The sequence below is a fragment of the Gymnodraco acuticeps genome, unplaced genomic scaffold (genome assembly GCF_902827175.1).
Source record: "Gymnodraco acuticeps unplaced genomic scaffold, fGymAcu1.1, whole genome shotgun sequence".
NCBI lineage: Eukaryota > Metazoa > Chordata > Actinopteri > Perciformes > Bathydraconidae > Gymnodraco > Gymnodraco acuticeps.
In genome coordinates, this window is record NW_022991443.1 from 1,824,089 (window position 1) to 1,840,592 (window position 16,504).

Consider the following 16,504-nt stretch of genomic DNA (forward strand, 5'->3'; position numbering starts at 1 on the left):
ACATCTCAGTACTTCTTACTTCTCTTCTCTTTGGGGGTTCATCGGAGCGGTTTTCCCCTCCCGAATGATCATCCTACAAACCGGGGCCTAATCTCCAAACATCAGTTAATTCATTGTTGTAATCGTCAATCATCATTTTCTTATACCATGTGTCCCGGTAATAAACATGTATTTCATACATCACGTCTCTCCTGATTGAAATGTCATTGATGGATTACCATTTGGACAAAAAAAATCACACATGGCATGCTGGGAAACACAGTAAGATGGGCAATGAGGGATCAGAGGCTAATAGTGGTAGTCAACCAGTGTGCTGTCAGGTTGACTCGTGATGGATGATGGAGCCATATTGCAACATGCAAAGGATGTTGGGGGTCCTGCTGTGGGCCGCTCACTCTGGGTCCAGACAAATGACTCACAAATATTCATTGGAGATTTTCCCTAATTCACTTGACATTTTCCAGACGTCTCGTTAATTCCACCCCGTCTCCTATGAATTACATTCATATGCAACAATCCTGCGCTACCAATTTACGCCTGGCTGGAGTGCCCAGTGCAAATGCAGGTTCTACTGTGATTTTCATTTAGTGAAGCTTAAAGTTGGGATATATCCAAGCAATACATACTGATATGAAAGTCAAATTTAGACTGCAATCACCACAATAATGATTCAAATATATTCAGTAGCTTAAAATGCTGCTTGGAATTCTATGACATTGATATATATTTTCAATACAGCTAATTCAATATTAATAGAAGACAATTTATACAGGCAATGCACAAGAAAACAAAATGAGTTTGAGCGAGACAGAAAGCATAGCTTAGAAAGAAAATATCTTTCCCATTAGATTTCAAGTCTCAAGGTAGAACCTTAACAAAGTAATTTACAGGGCTTAAATAACAACAATACATGATTAGAAAATATACAGATCACAAAAGCATTTACTATAACATCATTATTTAAATAATTTAAAGATAAACCAAACACATCGACATTTCGAATTCCCCGAATACAAGTTATTGGGTAACCGATCTAATGAAGGCAAGGCAAGGCAAGGCAAGGCAAGTTTATTTATATAGCACTTTTCAACACAAGGCAATTCAAAGTGCTTTAAAAAAAAAATGAAAGAGATTAAGAAAATGGCATTTAAAATCAGTCATTAAAAAGAAAAGCTAATAAATTAAACATTAAAAGAAAAAAGTACATGGATCAAAGTTACAGTGCAGTCTAAGATATGAATAGTTCAATTAAAAGCAGCGACAAAAAGATAAGTCTTCAGCCTGGATTTAAAAGTAGTCAGAGTTGCAGCGGACCTGCAGGTTTCTGGGAGTTTGTTCCAGATATTTGGAGCATAATAACTGAACGCTGCTTCTCCATGTTTAGTTCTGACTGGGGACAGAAAGCTGACCAGTCCCTGAAGACCTGCGAGATCTGGATGGTTCATAATTTAGCAGGAGGTCAGAAATGTATTTTGGGCCTAAACCATTCAGTGCTTTATAAACCAGCAGCAGTATTTTTGAAATCTATTCTTTGACACACAGGAAGCCAGTGTAAAGACTGCAGAACAGGAGTGATGTGATCCACTTTCTTAGTGTCAGTGAGGACTCGAGCAGCGGCGTTCTGAATCAGCTGCAGCTTCCTAATAGATGTTTTAGTGAGACCTGTGAAGACACCATTACAGTAGTCGAGTCTACTGAAGATAAAAGCATGGACAAGTTTTTCCAAATCCTGCTGTGACATTAGTCTTTTAATCCTAGATATATTCTTTAGGTGATAGTAGGCTGATTTAGTAACTGTTTTAATGTGACTGTTGAAACTCAGGTCAGAGTCCATGACTACACCTAGATTTCTGGCTTTATCTGTTGTTTTGAACATTGCACACTGAAGCTCAGTGCTAACTTTTATACGTTCTGACTTGGCTCCAAAAACCATGACCTCAGTTTCATCTTTGTTTAATTGGAGAAAGTTCTGACACATCCAGTCATTGATTTGTTCAATGCACTTACTCAGTGTTTGAATTGGAGCATAGTCTCCTGGTGAAATTGTTACGTAAATTTGTGTGTCATCTGCATAGCTATGGTAACTTTTTTTGTTGTTTTTCATTATCTGAGCCAGTGGTAGCATGATTGATTGATTGATTGAAAAGTTTATTAACAGCTTGTATATTGGGTACAGTACAGTACAGCTCAAAACATACAATTGTTAAGGGGATGCAGACCAGAGAAAGACTTTCGTCTTGTTTACATCAGGGTCCCCCATTTCCAATTCATCATTTACATACAGGTGGTTTTTTACATACAGATTGCTTATTGTCCTAACCGGACATTTAAGACATACCAAGTCTACAGATATACAGTTAGTAACAGAGTCTAAAATGCGAGTATATACATAGATGGGGGGGGGGAAGCTGTCCATTGAACGACAGGTTGAGATTTGTACCATTACCGGGGCCAGTTTTGCAATGCTCTCCCCCGAAGGTGCTCTTTAAGAGAGGTTTTGAAGGTAAGTATAGTTTTACTTTCCTTTACAGTTGTGGGAAGAGCGTTCCACCTTGATGTGGCATAATTGCGAAATGTGTATTCCCCCTTTTTTGTGCCAAATCTGGGTTTCACATGATTTGTGGAGCTCCCTCTGGTGTTATGATCATGGTATTCCTTGACCTTTGGGAAGAATTTTGACATGTACATGGGTACCATAGAGGTGTAGTGGATCTTGTAGACCAGGCCCATTGCAAGTAGCTGTACTCTGTCGTCTACTCTAAGCCATCCTAGGTTGTCAAAGTGGGCAGAGGTGAGGTGGGTTCTAGATGAAAGGTCAAGCAGTAGTCTGACCAGTTTATTTTGCGATGTTTGAAGTTTTATTTTTAGCGCCTTGGAGGTGCTATGGTACCATGACGTGCAAGCATAGTCATAGTACCCTTGAATGAGTGCTCCTGCCAGAGTTTTCAGGGTGTTTTTGTTTACCAGAGAGGAGATCCTGTATAGGAATCTAGTTCTTTGATTTACTTTTTTTATTACATTGGATGCCATTTTGTCACAGGAGAGGTTTGCCTCAAGAATAGATCGTCGGATTTGCTGAGATTATGTTTCGAACCGAAGAGAATGGACTCTGTTTTACCCAGGTGTAATGATAATTTATTATCGGCGAGCCAGGTGCAGATTCTGCCGAGCTCGGAGCTGAGGGTTTTTTCAACCTGCAATCTGCTCCTGTCAGAGACCAGCAGGGCTGAGTCGTCCGCGAACAGGAACAATTTGCAGTCACATGCTGATGACATGTCATTTACATAAATTAGGAACAGTAACGGACCTAATATGCTTCCTTGTGGAACACCACAGCTCACTGGGAGGGGGGGGGACAGAGTACCGTTTACCTCCACCATCTGTTCTCTCCCCTCCAGGTAGGATTGCATCCAGCTCACCGATAGTTTATCAAAACCAATTGCTTTTAGCTTGTCAATCAGAATGGGGTGATTGACAGTGTCGAAAGCCTTTTGTAGGTCCAGCATCACCATGCCGCAGTACTTGCCCTCGTCCACCTCTTGTTTGATGTGGTCGCTCAGCATGTAGATGTTAAAGAGAAGAGGCCCCAAGATGGAGCCTTGAGGAACCCCACATGTCATATTTGTCAACTCAGATGTGTATTTACCTATAGAAACAAAGTTGTTTCTGTCCTTTAAGTCGGATTCAAACCAATTCAGAACTGTTTCCGAAAGTCCCACCCAGTTTTCCAGTCGGTCTAGTAATATGTTGTGGTCAACAGTGTCAAACGCAGCACTGAGATCTAATAATACTAACACTGAAGTTCTGCCACTGTCTGTGTTTAAGTGGATGTCATTAAAGACCTTTACAAGAGCAGTCTCAGTGCTGTGGTTTGGACGAAAGCCTGATTGGAACACATCAAAACAGTTATTTAAATGCAAGAAATTACTCAACTGTTGAAAAACAACTTTTTCAATGATTTTACCTAGAAATGGCAGGTTTGATATGGGCCTGTAATTGTTCATTACTGAAGCATCTAGATTATTCTTTTTTAAGAGCGGTTTAATGACTGCAGTTTTCAGGGCCTGTGGAAAAATACCTGAGTGAAGAGACTTGTTTACTATATGAAGTAGATCTGAGGCCATGCAAGGCAAAACATCTTTGAAAAATCCTGTTGGAATAATATCAAGGCAGCAAGAGGAGGATTTCAGAAGTTGAATAATGTCCTCTAGGTTTTTATCATTCATCTGATGGAATTGTGTCATGATGTCTGAATTGATGTTAAGTGGAGATAGGGACAACACATTTGCTGTTCCTGATGCAGAGGCACTGACTGCTTGTCTGATTTTCTGAATTTTGTCAGTGAAAAAGGAGGCAAAATCATTGCACGCCCTGGTGGATAGAAATTCAGTGGCTACTGACACTGGGGGGTTAGTTAGTCTGTCGACGGTAGCAAACAAGGCACGTGCGTTGTTTTTGTTTTTGGTAATGATGTCAGAGAAGAACGATTGTCGTGCGTTTTTCAATTCCAAATTATAAAGGCCAAGTCTCTCTTTATAGATTTCAAAGTGAACCTGGAGATTTGTTTTTTCGCCACCTGCGTTCAGCTTTTCGACATTCTCTTTTTTCTGTTTTCACGGTCATGGCCTTTCTCCATGGAGATATTTTTTTGCCAGACACTTCCTTTACCTTAGTTGGAGCAATGGCATCTATAACATTTTTTATTTTTGAATTAAAATGATCTACTAGCTCATTTACTGAGATGTTGGCAGGGGCAAGTGTGGAAGAAAAGTTCTGAGTAAACATTTCCCTAGTGTTTTCAGTTAAATATCGCTTTGTGGTTACCTCTTTTTGAACATTTTTGTGAACAGAAATAGAGCTCTCAAAGAAAACACAGGAATGGTCAGAGAGTGCAACATCAGTCACCACAACCTTAGAGATATTCACACCCTTTGAGATAATTAAGTCCAGAGTGTGCCCCTTATTGTGCGTGGGCTCCGTCACATGCTGAGTCAGTCCATAGTTATCAAGAACACAAAATAGTTCTTTAGCCCCTCTGTCCTGGGGGTTGTCAACATGGATGTTAAAATCACCAACAATGACTAGACGGTCAAAGTCAATACACACTATAGACAGCAGTTCAGTAAAGTCATCAAAAAAGCTTGCACAGTATTTGGGTGGTCTATAGATATTTAGGAACAGAGCTCGAGAGGAGCATTTCAGCTGAAGGGCCACATATTCAAAAGAATCAAAGTTTCCATATGATGTCTTCCTGCATTGAAAGGAATCATTGAACAGAATAGCAACTCCACCCCCTTTCTTATGCATTCTTTCCTGACTCATAAAACTAAAGTTGGGAGGGGTTGATTCGATAAGAACAGCTGCACTGTTATTTTGTTCAATCCAAGTTTCTGTTAAAAACATAAAATCGAGATTGTGCTCAGTGATAAAATCATTGATTAAAAATGTTTTTCCTGCCAAAGACCTGACATTTAATAAAGCTAGTTTAAGTTTGTTAAACACACTATCAGTCATGTTTTTTGTGACAAGCTGTGGCTGACATGGAATCACTGCTAAATTAGATAAACTCACACAAACGTTTGAGCGCTTCCTGTTTCTATGATTCACCGCTCTTAATCTATTACCTATCAACACAGATATCGGCAAAGCTACTGGCAGGCAGGGCCCCGGCATGTCCTGGAAAGAGTTGAGAGTGCCATACGCCCTTGAGCCTGGACCCATCACATATGAGTAAAAGTTTGTTGTGTTTTGTACACACACATCCTTATCAGGCTTCGGAGACTGCAGATGCCCCCTCGAATGAAAGTCAATATAAGAATCTTTGATTTACATACAATTGTGTAATCTGTTAGTAAAATATTCCTTGATTTGAATTGTTGAGTGTTGAATTGAAATTACACTTGAGAGATTCAGGTTCAGTCCATTCCATATTTTAACACCAATCATCCATAAACTGACACTTAATGCTTGGTTTGCCTAGTTTTGTACTCACTGACTTTCATTTGGAAGTGTTTTTGGCATTATGAGGCATTTCCTTATGGGATATACAAACGACAAACGCTGTTTACAATAATGTCAACACATTTTTTTGTATATTCATATTTACCTACTAGATTCGTATTACCTTGTTTTGGGATACAATTATTTTATGTAGATTTGTTATGGACGTCTTTCCACATATCTCAGAGTTGTGGTTTAAATTAGTAATAGGGGCATTCTTTCAGACATGTTAAAACTGTATATATTGCCTTGCTTATAATTAAAATAACACAAAGTAAAAATAAATGGCAAGAATGCAAAAGGTATAAGAATGCATGATAGAAATGCTGACAGATGTAGTCTATGCATTATCCAAACTTACACTCACTTGGCTGTTTCCATGGGGACGTTATATGTTTTTGAAGTAGTCAATGTTGGCAGTTTTATTGTTTGTTGCTGCTTATGTTTATATTATGTGTGTAGATATCTTGCTGAATTATTGCATTTATGAACAACAACTCTTAAGGAGAGCAATCATACACAGTATAGGGACGTAATGTGCAGTCTGCCTTAAATGAGTTTATTTCAAATCTTAAAGTCAAATGTTAGTTGTAGATAAGGTTCTTCGTAACACTTCTTAATAATTAAAACACATATCCACTGTAGTTTGCATACATAAACTAATGTGCTCAATACAGTAAAAATGAAAAAAGATAATTGAATCCCCCGCCAGAGAATGGTGAATTTGTGCCCCAGCACTGTTTCCCAGAGGAGCCTCCTCAGCTGTTTTACTGATATGTTGCTGACACACCGAGGACTTCACACCATACTCCCCCACATACAACACTATCCTCTAAACACATCCTCCAGATATATCACTATTGGGTGGCATACTGTTGAGATGATGCATGAAGCAAATATTCGTCATGGCTATTTACTGCCGAAACATGATTAGGACGTTGATTTACGGCCATATTGTTGGCTAATTTAGGTTTTTATTGCATTATAAGGCAATAAAGAAACATGAGGGAAACATCTGTGCATGCTTAACCCACAAAGTATTATTGTCTCTTCTGCTGTTGCTTTTGTGAGCATTTCAATTGGATTCCTTTTTGAACCAAAGTGGAGGAGGGGTTGTATGACACTGGCTTTCTTTGCTGGTTCTTGAATAAGACTTGCACTTGTCAATGACAGTCTTTCTCCCAGCTCGTGTTTATCGAAGAAGAAGTATATAGGTGTAGCCACAAACAACCCTTTGAAAGGATTGGGCATGTTTCACATCCTTATTACTATTCTAGTTTAAATAAAGTATGAATGCAATGTGAGTATACTTCCTATATGGTTTATAAGCAGGATCAACAGCCCCTGCCATGACTCAACATCAAGTGGGTGTGAATGCACAGTATGAATAGTGTTGACATGAATTCTCATCTTTTGAAGACATTGCGCACAATCTTTACCATGCTTTTCAAACTGTTTATCTTCAAATATGTTTCTAATAAGCTTTTATTCTGAACCCATAATACCAGGATAACATTGAACATTAGTTTTTCTCGTTTAATAAATTCAGTTGGCAGTATATTTCAAATGTCCTGACAGCAAACATTGGTTAGAACAAGTGTGAGTACAGTAGTAAGACAGTGGGTTCCATGGGAAATCAGCTGCATGGCTTCAGTATTCAAAGGGTTAAAGGTGAATACACATTGCAGTGGGTGTTCCTCTGCCAAGACGGATGAATATGTCCCTTTGGAATAACAACAATAGTGGCACACTTACCGTTTCCTGTGATTTACCATTTGTAATTATGCCGTGCCCCAAGCATTCACAAACTCACTATGATGCAAATGTGTGTCATATAAAGCAATATTGCATTATTGTCAAATGCCTCCCTCCAGGGCTCAAGCTATTACCTGAGAAGTTAGATGGAGTGAGTAGATACAAATTTAACTCATTCTACAGAGGCAAAAAAAGTTATCCAAGAATGTCACTGAATTATTCTGTCCGTAAACATCTCTTACGCACGTTGTCCCTCTGTGTGCATATCTATAAGAAGCATGCCCTTGCTTGGAAAATACTGCAGTCAGCAAGAATACAGGGCTCAAATCTTCTGTGTATAGCAATTAATTAAACCATAATTGATTTATTTCTACACCCACTGTGTACAAACATATTTTACTGTATTAGCTTTACCTGCCCCAGGGTGCTGTTTAGGTAATTAAGTCTAATATAGATATTGAAAAATAAATAAATGAAGACCATGTTTCCATTTTTAAAAAGCAGGTTAACTGCCATTATACATGCAAATAATGTATCATTGTATTTAAAAATAAAACATTTATTGCTGTTGACCATGTTACTGAGTTAAAATATTGTATGTTAAATTAAGTAATCAGGGAAGTAGCCACACAATTTTCTCTATAAATGTTAAATGTATAAGTCAAGACAAGCCCTCCGCCCCCCACTCATACTTTCTAATGTGCATGCCCCAACATTGACATGACAATTTTCTGCCATAAGAGCGCCTATCATTACTTTGACTAACTTGTGACATCCACTATCACCATTATAAGGTTGTTGTTGTTATGGATCTGTGATATCATCTTGATGATAAATGTATTAACAACTACCACATTAACACATGAAGGCCGAGCTACTATTATCCCAAGACATAGAATCATTTAGTTTGATGTGGTTTGATATTGATTTTTACTGCAATCAATATCATATTGACCTCCAACGGCACTAATACAAGCTTCTGGCACCAACCACTGTGAAAGTATAAATTGTCCCATTGTTGTAAAAGTAAAGACAAACTTGATGTCTTTCAATAAATAATGGAGTTCCATGAATGTCATTTTGTCTGGTTGCAATAGGCTGACAGATGGCACTCACCTCACAGGTGCCGCAAGGGCCCCATCTTTGTTGGTACCTGTTCACCGGCCATCTCGGCTTACCCCTAAGCACTTGGCATCTGACTTTGTCAACATTTGCCTTTGCCCACAGCCTTCAGAATGGATTCATAATCCATCCACTGCTTCAGGGTGAGGCAAAGGGCTACAACACTATTATTATTTAAGCTTACTTTCTACATTTATTTCACAGAGAGGTTCATTTGAAACACCTTAAAGGAATAGTTTGTAAGGGCGGTTGCACGGGATGAGGTAATTATTCATTGTCGGCGGTTTACCTGATTACCTCATACAACCCTAATTCAAACACGCTAAACAACCCCTTTTAATTGTATAGACTTAATCCAGGAAAAGCAGCCCTGATTGACGTGTGGTTTTGGCAATCCGAGTGGGCTAGGTGTTTATGCATGCATGGGATGAGTCCCTGTGTCTGTGTGGGTTTCTTGTGTGGATGCATGTTAGTGTGAGTGTAACAAAGAGAGCTTTGTGAGTCACTAAGGCAAAACGTTGGCTGTTGAGCGCCAGCTGACCTAGTGATCTGAGATCCTGGGGCTGTTCCAGGGAGCTATCCTCACAGAGGCTGGCTTCAGAGGCAACTCTCTCTGGGATCTGATCAATATTACAGATGCTTCACGGTTTCAGGCACATCAATAATGCTACTATTCCCACGTATGATTCAATCCCCTTATGGTTACTGAGAGTTGTCTGGTCAACATATATATCCCTGACTGTTAACGAGGCTACGTCGATGTACAAGATCTATGTCGTTATCATTGTTAATGACCACAGAGTAGCGTAGTGAACTGAAGCGTTAAGTTGTTAGTGAAGGTTATTAAGCTTGAGTTTCTGAAGGACAATCAGTGGCAGGTTGGAGCAACTCTAAGGATGGGCACTAACTCCTTTGGCTTTTTTCCCAATGGTCACATTGCTCAATTTTTACGATGGGAATTCCATTTGCACCTCATGCCGTACCCTTGAGGGGCCAGCATACTACATCAGAGATGCTTTTTGGATGGTCCAATTGTCCCGACCCCCAGCCTTTCAGACGCTGGGTTGGCTGTGTCAGACTATTTCTGTAACTTTTTAGAGGCTTACAATCCAACACTCAATGGCCAGCTGTGGGGGAGGTGAAAAAGAGGGCAGCATTTAAACTTTTTTTCTCCAGCTTTTTTTTTTATTATTGACAAAACTATTTCTGTCACTTTGTGTATACAACTGAGTGCAACACAATGAATGTCTCCCATGAGTGGCTGTCTGAAATGATGTGCCATTTTCACCACATTTAAACAATATTGCCAAGAGCCTTTCTAGCTGTCATTGTTATGATTGCATTGTGTGGTTAATAAATGCTTTCAATTACATAGTGATACAATGTATAAGTTTGGTTATTTATCAGCAAACATAAAATCAAATAGAACATATCATTTAGGCCAGACCAAAGTTACAGTATACAACTTTTCAGCTAAAGCAAGACGTGTTGTCAGCCTCTATTCAATCTGAATTTACTAAGTTTTTACTCCACTGGGTATTATCTTGAGGCATTTTCTTACTTTAAGAAACATCACCTAAAGCAAAGCTACATCAGGAAAGCTCAGGTGGGATAATGTCAAGTCGTGGCATTGAAGGCAATTTCATTTTTTAAAGTCCCAAAACACAGTTCTTATGTACACTTAACCCAATGTAATTTCCCTTAACAAATGTACCAATCAATCAATTCTTAAAATAATACTGATGATTATAACATTATAACAATTTTCTTTGAGCTTACCTTTGGACCGCTTAGCACAGGACTCAAAGGGCCAAGAAGCTTCTGCTTCAATTGTACCTTTGTCCTTTATCAGTTTTCGGATATAAAATGACATGCACAGACTGACGCAGCATAGGCATAGTATTTCTTGTGAGGGTACACTGTGTTTTGTTTTTTGCCCTCTAACAATCTTGCCTTTTTTCCCCCATGAGTAACAAAAGGATAAGCAGAATCACACTATCACGATGAATAATCTAGGTTTGGCAGGGTCTTGGCTCATTTCAAGCCAAAGGCTAAAGCCCAAGTGGAGTTTTGAGAGGTTAAGCGCTTTCACGCCGCAGTACTTTTCCCACAAAGGTTCATGAGAACTTAGTTCATGAGAACTCTTTAGTTCTCATGACCTAACATACAATTGCAGGCCGCAAACAACTTCACGGCGTATACTGCCACCCGAAGTCCCCGGCCGGAAGTCCCCAGTTGGGGACTGGCTTCAGTAGACGCTGCTGGGACTCACAACAGCTTCTACTGAAGCCTTCCGAGTAAATCGCCAGAACGCCGACACCTCCTCATCTCCACCGCTCCCATGTTTTCTTTTGTGTTGCCATAAGTTACGGCCCGTCCACACGGCGGCCTGCGTTGAAGCTTCAACGCTTCTGCCATTTGATTTGAATGGGGTGACGTCACGCTTCGCCGAACTGCATTGTGGGAGCGTCGCTACGCTTTGCTCGCTTCAAAAGTTGAGCAATGTTCAACTTGTGAAGCTTCGACGGAAGCGCCAGCCAATCAAGTCATATGCCAGTGCAAGCTCTAGCCAATCAAACCGCGTGCTTGTGTGTCCGGGGCGGGAGATTCATGTGATTGGTTGTGGGTCGAGTTTCAGACACGCCCGCCGGCAACCGTGTGGACGCTGCGTTAGTCTCTCTGCGTTTCTGCGCTGGGCTAATGCTAATGCTAATAATGCTAATGCGAGGATAATAAAATGGTGGCTTCACAAAACATTTTGGGAGTTTTACGGGGCGTGGTTTGCATTCCGCCCAGCCAATCAGACATAGGAACCTTTTTCTCCCACGAAAGTCCCTGCTCTCTAGCAGGGACGAAAAAGGGGGTAAAAAAGGTTCTCATGAACTAATTTTAGTTCTGGCTCTTTTTGGTGTGAACGCAACATTTCGGAACTATATCGGAACTAAAGTGGGAAAAGTACTGCGGTGTGAACGCGCCTGTTGTTGTTTAAGTCAAGCAAGAGTTCTACGTTTTTAATTTAAATGTGTTTTGGAATTCAAATGTGACTCAAGTCTGAATAACCTTTGAGTCTCAAGTCTGTGGTGTTCCACTTTATTATAACCACACAACTATATAGCTCTACAACAAAACAGTCTTTTCTCATTTAGTGTTCCTTCTCCTACCAAAGAAAAAGTATTCACCATAACTATACATAACCGTAACTATCGTGAGTGATGATAGAAGATCGCTAAACAAGTTAACTTATTTAGAGTATATTTTGTGTACTGGGTTAAAATAAACATTTCCATGTTTATTACTTTTCCATGTTGTAGAAAACGCAATTAAAAAAATAAATAAAATAATAATCTTTACGTTGGATATCATACAAACTGTTGTGAGGTGATATGTTGAACAAAGCAGTGCAAGGGGTTGCTAGGTCAGTGTGGGAGTGATAGCAAAAGTCAAACATGTTTAAAGCTTATACAATGTGAACATTTCCAACTTTGGCACTCACAAGTATTTGCAATGAGTGCATACCTTTTCTGACCTGAGCTCTCAAGTTGATAAGCATGTATCATTTTTGTTACGCAAAAGTAGTGGCTTACTGGAAAAGTCAGGGGATCTCTGTGAAATGTTGATTTTTGAGGATTTTCATCGGATGAATGGAACCTTTGGCCACCTTTTCCAATTGTAGTGGCAAACCTTGGAATCAGTGTTCATGTTAATAAAAACTATTTGGTAATAACCTTTTTTACCTGATGAAGATCAGAAGATGACTAGACGACACCTACATCATTACACACGTTTGATCGTATTGATATGATTGTCAACGTTTTTTTTCAATGCAGAATTTCCGTTTTCTGTGCTGCATGCAACACACCAGGACTACACCCGAGGCACATCATGAGAAGAGTCAGGACTCAAACTGTTGGACTTGTTTAGGTAAATAGTGACAACTACAGGGCTTGATCAATGTTCAATATAACCTAATGACAAAAATAAGTCTCTAAAATAGTAACGGTTTTCTTTGAATTAACCAGACTTCTCTTAATATGAAAACTAAAAAGGATATTTGTCAATGGACTACGAGTAAGACTAAACAAAAATAGCTTACTAAGACGTATTCCTTGATAACAGGAATGTGGCACAATATTTAAATGGCAGTTTATACAATAGTTGTTGAGATATTTGGGTCAGGATCAAAGTGGGGGTAAAGTGGTACCGTCTCTAGAAATATATATAAATGCTATCACTGTATCTTTTTTCCCAGATTGTTAACCTCAGGAATTGTAATATAGCAGCCATGCATCTCTGCTCCTTACAAAAAGGGTCAGCAATTGTGTTTTGGTTGAAACAATCTGAAGCAGAGGCTTGCATTGGGTTCACAAAATCCTTTTCCATATCAGGATTTTTGTTGAATTATTAAGGAAGCTGTTAAAAGAGAGGAATACAGCCACAGGATCGCATACACAGATGGTAGGTCTTTCTCAGCTGAGGTGACTACAGAGGGAGCTTATATGTGTCTATATGTGGGTGTGAGATAAAATAATGTGTAGTATGTGACAGCCACCGGGCTCTATTTGGCCTATATTTGAACCCTGCCCTGTACTTAAAGTGAATGTTCTACTTCCGGTGGCCTCCCTGCTGCTGCGTTGTCCCACTTTAGAAATTCCTGCTGGACTCCTGTCAGCCATCCAACTAAATAATCAGCTCTCAAATCTCTAATGGTTAAAAACGTACATCTGCGATGTGGCGGCACACCGGTGAGAATCTCATGATCTGTCAAGTCACTGTTAGTCATCACCGGATCAAGAGAGCCGTGTCTTTGATTAGAAAAAACCAATGTGTACACTGCGGGGGCTTTTCTCTGTGGGCTCTGTGAGTTTATTGAAAGATGTGCATCTGACAAAATATATCTCCACCAGGAGCGCTTTTTGTTGCACTCTCTCATGTAACACATGCAAAGTACGTCTTCTTCCAATCTTATGTAAACATGACTCTCGAGTCAAGGTTTTTTTTTTAAGTGGATTTGGATGTTCCCTTTTCCTTTGTGTTAGCAAAACATGACATTTTGGCATTGCTGGTGAAATGGAAAATGATGTGCGACAGCAGTAAACAAACCTCAAGCAAATGTAAGTGTCTCAATAGATGGCCAGCCCTGGCACTGAGCCCTGCTGACGTATACAAGCTGTAAAGAAGACTGGCCGTGAAGCACGGAGAGGAGGCAGAGAAAGGGAAAACTCTGTCCGTGTGTAAGGCATTATGATGGGAGAAAAATGTACAGCAGGTGAGGGAGGGAGGGGGGGGGGGGGGTTAAAAGAGAAAAGTAGGGGGGGGTAAGATAAAGGGAGAGGGGGGATAATATGCTCCTGGGAGACAGCGCAGAAAGAGAGTATCCAGAGGTCCTATGACTCACGGCACTTCTTCCACACTGGACTTTGACAGACATGAACACGCAGGCTGCTCTCACATACAAATATCTGGTCAGCAAAAACACACAGTGCCAAACACACACAACACTGCTCATGCATATAGTATATGCTGGCCTGTATATATATTCTCTTTTTTCCCCTTGCACATAAGAAAGTTCATGGGGAAAAAAGTGAAGGAGAGATAGAAAACTCGAACAAGGAGAAAAGCAAATAAGTGGGAGGGAAATCCAAAGAGAGAAATGAGGTGTGTGTATGTGTGTTGGAGAGAGAGAGAAAGGGAGATGAGGTGAGGAGGCGGAGAGATGAGAGGCGAGGGAGGGAGTGGTGTAGACTGGGAGGGTGGAGAAGAGAGGGAGAAGCCACACTTGGATGAAGGATTCCTGTGGAACGAGGAGGGACTTTTAAGTGTTGGATCTGGGGAACTACAGCTCCGTGGTCCTTCGTTCGGCACACTGAAGAGATGGAGGAATGGAGCGAGGTGGAGCACCAGGCCCTCAGCTGAGACATGACCCCCCCATCTGGCTGTTTACCCTGATCCGAACCTCCTGAAAGACTGATGACCCACCATCGGGAATGACATCCAGCAGAAGTTGGAGGGAGTTCAGTATGGATTTATACAAATGTTTGAGCGTACTTTTCCTCATTCTTCCTTCAGAAGGTAAATATTTGAATCCTCTGACAGTTTTTCCACTTGTCTCCAACAACCTAAGGGACTATGTGACGATTATTTTGGGGAGGGGGTGCTTTATATTTGGAGAACAGGGAACTTTTACTCATTCTATTTTGAAAAATAAAAAAATATTGCAGTGCTCCATCCCAGATAATGTCCTGTTTTTAAGTTGAACCATTAGGGATGTAACAATACCAAAAACTCATGGTACAATAATATCACGATAACAAGTCCACGGTACGATATTTATATTTAAAATATTTTTGACATTTTTTTTGTTTTACTTGAAAATAAATTATTTATTAAATAATACATCTGATTTGTACACAATTTTAGTAGGATAGTAGTATTTTAAAGTGTCAAAAATATAATAATCAGACCCGGCAATAAAATAAATCAAGTTTTACTTTAGTTTTTCAAGTAACTCAACTCAAACTCACTAACTCACTCACTCAGCATCATCAAGGTTATCTTTTAGGAATATGAGCATGTCCACATTTCCAAGTAGAAGCTGGGATGTTTGGGCGTTTACAATATCCCCTGCTGTGGAAAAAACTCTCTTGCTTGGTACTGATGTTGCTGGGACAGAGAGATATGCTTTGGCCATGGGTAACAGCAGTGGGTCAAACTGTGCATTGTCTCTCCACCACTTCAAAAACAATGCAGTACTGTTGGTACTTGTCAATGTCTCTAGGTATGTACATGTAGCCCTGTAAATATGATGTCCTTTTGTGTTCTGTTGTTTTATGTTCATGTTGTAACCTCCTTGCTGCCATGTTGGACAGGTCTCCCTTGAAAAAGAGATCGATGATCTCAATGGGACCACCTGGTTAAATAAAGGTATTAAAAAAAAAAAATCGCAGTAGATTTGGTCAGTCTCACGACGGTATTGAGTCGAGACATTTATTTATCGCAATATTTGATATATCGTTACATCCCTATTAACCATGGATAATTGTGGTTTTATTTCCTGAATTTCTTTGAAATGTGTTTATGCCATGAATATTTACTTTGCAGCCTTGTTTAAAAAAATGTCTGTTACAACACAGACATTTCATCACTGTCCTTTAATGTCAATCAGTCACATTAGAAGATACATTTATTTTCTCTGGTCAGTATTGATAGAGGGATGGGTAAACAGAACAATGGAGCTTTTCCGGCAGACCGCTGCTTCGAGTCCCAAATGAAACAAAAAATCAATATGCAGTTATTTCAATTAAAATCAGTCAGTTCAATAATGCAACGAACATGCTTATTATAAGTCAAATCATGATCTCTAACCAACCTTAAAGTACTAGTTTTGTTACCTAAACATAACTGAGTAGTTGTGTTGTTTTGTCTTGCTCGCTCTTTGTCTCAATTACACCGTTAATTAAGTGATGTGAACGGTAATCCAGGAGAAAATGTGTTTCCAGAAAAAAGTATTTGAGAGTGCAGTTTAGTTGTCGAGGAACTTTTGTAGGAGATAATGTTGTTTTTAGTAAGACAATAAAGTCTAAAGAAAATATGGACAAGGAATTGGAGGATTTCATTTCTTTAAATACAA

The 16,504-nt window shown here is 39.7% G+C and overlaps 1 protein-coding gene across 2 annotated transcripts in view; it reads left to right on the forward strand.

The window, feature by feature from the left end:
* Nucleotides 1-16,504, forward strand: part of LOC117532838 (neuronal acetylcholine receptor subunit alpha-2-like) — a 56,906-nt gene that overhangs the window by 28,410 nt on the left and 11,992 nt on the right. Inside the window, exon 1 of one of the 2 annotated variants that reach the window (XM_034196385.1) lies at nt 14,649-14,946. The exons of the other annotated variant lie outside the window; for it this stretch is intronic. Within the exon in view, the coding sequence (XP_034052276.1) occupies nt 14,862-14,946 (85 nt within the window). The 5' untranslated portion in view covers nt 14,649-14,861. Of the gene's footprint in view, nt 1-14,648; nt 14,947-16,504 lie in introns of those variants that run through there. 2 annotated transcript variants of the gene reach the window in all.